Source organism: Scomber japonicus, chromosome 12, assembly GCF_027409825.1.
Source record: "Scomber japonicus isolate fScoJap1 chromosome 12, fScoJap1.pri, whole genome shotgun sequence".
Lineage (NCBI taxonomy): Eukaryota > Metazoa > Chordata > Actinopteri > Scombriformes > Scombridae > Scomber > Scomber japonicus.
Genome location: NC_070589.1, coordinates 34,526,703 through 34,532,384, shown reverse-complemented (window position 1 = coordinate 34,532,384; position 5,682 = coordinate 34,526,703). Strand labels below are relative to the sequence as shown.

General features: G+C 40.6%; 1 protein-coding gene across 1 annotated transcript; it reads left to right on the top strand.

Moving 5' to 3' along the window:
* Positions 1-242: 242 nt before the first annotated feature.
* On the top strand, positions 243-4,093 carry LOC128368661 (transcriptional regulator Myc-like). The gene is made up of 3 exons (XM_053329518.1): positions 243-408; positions 1,922-2,549; positions 3,042-4,093. The coding sequence occupies exons 2-3, from the start codon at positions 1,931-1,933 to the stop codon at positions 3,611-3,613; spliced, it is 1,191 nt and encodes a 396-aa protein (XP_053185493.1). The 5' UTR covers positions 243-408; positions 1,922-1,930; the 3' UTR covers positions 3,614-4,093.
* The last annotated feature ends 1,589 nt before the right edge of the window (positions 4,094-5,682 follow it).

Sequence of the window (5,682 nt, the reverse complement as noted above, 5' to 3'; positions counted from 1 at the left end):
ATCGCTCCGTTTTGGTTTTAACGCGCCATTTTTACTTTAACAGACTTAACATGCTGTAATAAAACCGAGTTGTTTTTTTAAAGTTGCTAAAAACACACTCTGGGGTTGTTTCCGTTAACTACGTAGCTCATATTTGGCGCGAAAATTGCCATATGTGTCGCTGTGTGTTTGCGGATGGATACGACAGCAGTCAGGAGTATTAAATGTCCGCAGAGCAGCTGGCTGCAACAGAGTCGCGCAGCTCTGCAGAGAGTCTGACAGGATCAACGCTATTATTGATTATTGATTGACAGAGGAGCTACACTTCACAGACTGGAGATTTAACTTATACCCACTGGAACACTTTGGATATTTATTTATTTATATTCTACTAATTTATCATCACAGTTTATTCTGGGAGTCATAACGGTGAGTTTAAAACAGTCAAAAATCAAGTTTTTTTTCTGCATGGTGAAAACTTCTCCTTAAATACAATCTACTGTGCTTAAATTTACCTCTAAATGATGTTATTTTTATTATTACAAACTGCATCCTGACAGCTGTGAACTAACACGGAGTTTATTAACCCATAACACTCTTTTTTTACTGTTTTATTTTCGCTTTATGATTTTGTTCACAAGCACATTTTGGAGTCTAATTATAAGCCGAATTGAAGGGTGTCATCTACTGATAATTAATATTGATACTAAAGTCATATTTTACATTGTTAGTTTTTAAGTGGAAACAAAAGAAGCTTAAATTACATGTTTTCTGAATGAAGTTTCGGATCTTTGCGGAACTGCTTATTTTACATTGGACTAATGTTGACATTTCTGTCAGCATTTAGTCTATAATTTGTCTTTTTTGTCCATTTTTGATCCTCAAAAAAAGTTACAAGTTTTCTGTGTGTTAATTAGCCTAGTACAGTTTCCATCCATATACCAAGCAGCGACAGAAACTTTCATTAACATATTTAACATATTGGAGATTTTCTTCCTAATGTTGCTATTTGGTGGACTTCTTAATGTTTTGAATTAAAGAGTCTTCTCTAAAGATAAAGACTGTCAATATTTTAGTCATTTTGTGTGTGTTAATATTTCTCAATTAGGTTTTATGTTATGCTTCACAGTGAGAACTTTATCTCAATTGTATGCAAATCCATTATTTGTTGAATTGAACAATTATCAGTCTCTGTTATGATCATTTTATGTTTTTACAGTGGAAATTAATCTTGAATCTATCTTAATTGTGAAATAGTTGAGACACTGATTCATTCTTACTCACAGGGGTGGATTTACATATTTGGGTAGTCCTGGGAAAAACACCGCCTTGCTTTACTAAACTGAGAATGTTAGGATTACCAATCAATTCTTCACAGTCAAAGTTAAGCTTTTCAATTTCTGCTTTAAAGTAAAGGGTGAAAGAGAGGCATTATCAATATAATGTACTTACATTTACTGTTCGAAGTTTAATTCTTATGTTTTGAGTGAAATGTAAATCTGAAAGTAGCCAGTAAACATTTATCTGTTAGTCATAGGTTTTCCTCTGAAGTAGAAGTGTACAATTGCACATTTTTAAGTACTTTAGGGGTCTTTTGTAAGTTATTTCAGTGTATAATGGGTTTGAAATGGTCATTCATTTCTAAACCTCATGATGAATCTATCGCAGTTTGGGGCCCTTCTTAGTTGGGCGGAGCCCCCAGGCAGAAACCCATCTCTGCATACACATCATTTGGTATTTATGTCAAAATTGTGTGTCATCATTTTCTAAAACACTGATTTAAGAAGTTTGAACCAACTCAAAACACTGTTGATGTTTGCTTTGTGCTCAGCTTCATTGAGTCTCTTTTTGAAATGGAATTAAAGCATTGACCAAAATCAGAGTCATCACAGTCCTGTCGGGTAAAACTTGTGATCTGACCTAATGTGTTGTTTCTCCACAGACCGCCATAATGCCGCCGGTCTTAACCATGAACTATGATTACGACTATGACTTGGTCCAGCCCTGCTTCTACCTGGAGGAGGAGGACTTCTACCCTCCTCCACGAAGCCAGCTGCTGCCGGGCCCCAGCGACGACATCTGGAAGAAGTTCGAGCTGCTGCCGACGCCTCCTCTGTCGCCGAGCCGCAGACCGTCTCTGTCCGACGTCCCGCTCACCGACCATGAACACCTGGAGTTGGTTACCGACGCGCTGGACGAGGACTGCTACCCCAGCGCGGCCTTCCTGCAGTCCTTCATCATCCAGGACTGCATGTGGAGCAGCAGCTTCGCTGCCTCCACTGAGCTGGAGAAGGTGGTGTCAGAGAGGCTGGCGTCACTGCGAGCACGACGCGACTCCAACAACAACAACAAAAGCAGCAGCAGCGTCTCAAGCAGAGCAGCCGATCAGCAGGTTAGCACAGAGTACCTGCAGGACTTCCACACGGTGGCGACTGATTGCATCGACCCGTCCGTGGTGTTTCCGTACACGGCGCTGAGCGAGAAGAGCCGGGACGAAGCGGAGGCGGAGGTGGCGTCAGAAGTGGTTCTCGACTCACCGCCGATCAGCAGCAGCAGCGACAGTGAATCAGGTGAGAATCAGACGTCATTTATGTCACTTAACACTTTAAAGTGCTGAAGCATTCCTTTAACCTCCTACAACCCTGCATCCTCATTACATTTTGGGTTTGTTGGACTCTTATACTTCATTCTGCTTAACTTTGAAGTGTTGTTCTCGTTCGTACACACTTTGTTTTGTGCCACCTAGTGGTAACAAAAGCTCATTACACAATAAAAGTCACTGTAGACAAAGACTGGCAGTACAAAACCTTTTACATTTTATAGTTTGATATTCTCTCTGAACTCGAGGTCATTAGGACTCTAATATATATAAATATATAGATCTGGTGAATTAATTTCGTGATACAGTGAAATAAACCCATTGCCCCCCAAATGAGGACGATGCTTAGTTTTTGTACTTATCAGGTTTTACTCATCACAAATATCTAGGAGAAATTAAAAATACATACCAAACAAAAGCTCAGGATGTTAAACTAGAATGTTTCCCTTTGTTCCTCCAGAAGAAGAAGAAGAAGATGAGGAGGAGGAGGAGGAGTGTGTGGAGGAGGATGAGGAGATCGACGTGGTGACGGTGGACAGGAGGAAGTCGTCCCGGCGGTGTGACGTCAGCAGCAGACCGGACGTTTCCCCGTTAGTCCTGAAGCGCTCTCACATCAACATCCACCAACACAACTACGCCGCCCCGCAGCCGTCATCCAGCCACCAACAGCCTGCTGGGAAGAGGATGAAGTCGGAGGGAACCAGCTCGGCGCCGAGGCAGAGCGGCGGCCGCAAGTGCTGGAGCCCGGCGTCCGACGGTGGTGACGACGGCGACAACGACAGACGCAGGACTCACAACGTGCTGGAGAGGCAGCGCAGGAACGAGCTGAGGATGAGCTTCCTGTCACTGAGGGATCAGGTGCCGGCTGTGGCCCACAACGAGAAGGCGGCCAAGGTGGCGATCCTGAAAAAGGCCACCGAGTACATCGTGGAGCTCGGAGAGGATGAGAAGAGGCTGCGAGCGATGAAGGACGAGCTGAGGAAGAGGAGCAGAGAGCTGAAACACAAACTGCAGCAGCTCAGGACTTCACATTAAAATCATTTTCATATATTTTTAGGTTTTTTATATTGACAAGTTTTCATGTCAGAAACAAACTTTAGAGTATCGATGCTGCAACGAACATCTTTTTATTAACAATTATGAACTGCCAGTCATAATGATTAAAAGGAAAGGACTTGAATGCAGCACGGTCGGCTTGGAAACAGAGACTTAAAGAACTATGAAGATCAGACTTGTCTTCGGTGGAGACTGGACCGTAATCAGTGAAAGTTTCTGTTTTGTATTTATTTTATTTTTATTGACAACTTCTTCACATTTATTGTAATTTAAAATATTTTTTTATTTGTTTTTTCGCCCGTTAGGATAAAATATTTGTGTGCTGTGTCAAAAATTTAACTGATTATTTAATGTTGTTTTTTAACTTTTATTTAATCAGTCATAACTTTTTCTATTATAATTTTATTTTAGGTTTTTTATATTTTTATATTTTCCTCATGCACAGTCTTTTGAATTAAAAAGCCTTCATGCAGTGGAGCTTCTGTCCATGAATTGTTTTTCTTTCTAACAAAAAATTAACCATAAAGTGAATAAGAGCCCAAACAAGTACAACTTTTAACAGATATGTGAGGACAGAATCAGACGGGACATCAGCCAGATATTTCACACGTTGTATGAAAGTTACTGAGCAGCGTTTCTAAAAAAACTGGCTGTACTCTCTGATTAGTCAACACTGTACTTCTGTGATTTCTGAACCTGACAAACAGACTCATAGTATCAAGGTGAAAGTTCGTCTCTGGTCAGATAAACAGGAGCTTTATTTTACATCACATTAAAAAAAGGTCACAGAAAAAGCTCACTGACAAATGTTACCATGATACAAAATATTCAATTATAGATCAGTGGATCTGGAAAATCTGTGAAATCCTGTTTGAGCCTTTCTCTGCTTTGTTTTTGAACAGTTCAGTATTTCTTGTTTTTCTTCTGGAAGTCACCATATCTACAAGTGATGAAACGTCACTGCACATTTAGGCTACGTCAAGGTGGAGCATGCACAGAAAGAATGTATTGACGCAACTTTCCGTTTCACCGTTTACATGAACATATTTTACCTTTGATTGGTTTAGGAAAAGGAATATTCTACCTCTCTGGGCCTGATTATTCTGACTGAGGTGTTAGTTTTTAGAGAGTCTGTGGATCGGAGAGATCTAAATAGTCAGCAGCAAGACCACGATCACGTTTATATTCAAGACCAAGAGTCTTGACACTAAGTGGAGGCATGAACAGAGACTTGAGAGCAGGAGAGAAGTGAGCGCTCCTCTTTATTACAGATCTAACTCTTCTGAATGAGCTGTGACTGACGTATGGAGTCATTGAGGAGACCTGGGAACACTAGAAACTTTAGTGTTGTTGGAAGTAAAAGAATGTACAAGCTCCTGTGGGAGAAAGAAATGTGAAGTAAAATAATATTACTGTGTAAAAAGAATCTCTGATAAGTCCCAAAGTGAGTAGAGTCATCACCAAATGAGGGAATCAATAAGAGAAACTCAGAATGAGTCACAGTGACACTCTGTTGAGTCATGCAGAGAGCATGCAGACCATCCACAAGGGTCCAGGAAGAGTGAGGAGTAAAGAATGAGGGGTTTCCTGTTTACGCTGTCGCCACATTTCCCAAAAGCTTCACAGTTATTTCTTTTAATATTGAGCCTCATTTTATTTTCTTAAAACCCAGTGAACGTCTGTTTCTGTGACTTTGATTCACAGACTGTAGACTCTAAGATTAGCTGAAAAAAACTAGACAAAACTAAAACAGAGCATCAAACATTCATCTCTCAGAGTTGATGTGGACAATAATGAACTCAAAAGGGGTTCATTGGACTCCCAGGTCCCCAAGTAGAGACAATAACGGACTCAAAAGGGGTTCATTGGACTCCCAGGTCCCCAAGTAGAGACAATAATGGACTAAAAAAGGTGTACATTGGACAAACTGGTCCCCACATGGAGATATAATTACAATAATATGACAATAACGCCCTCTTGGATTTCTAGACATAAAGACATAATGGTGTCCAGTGGACATCAGATGTTCACTTAGAGACGATAATGGA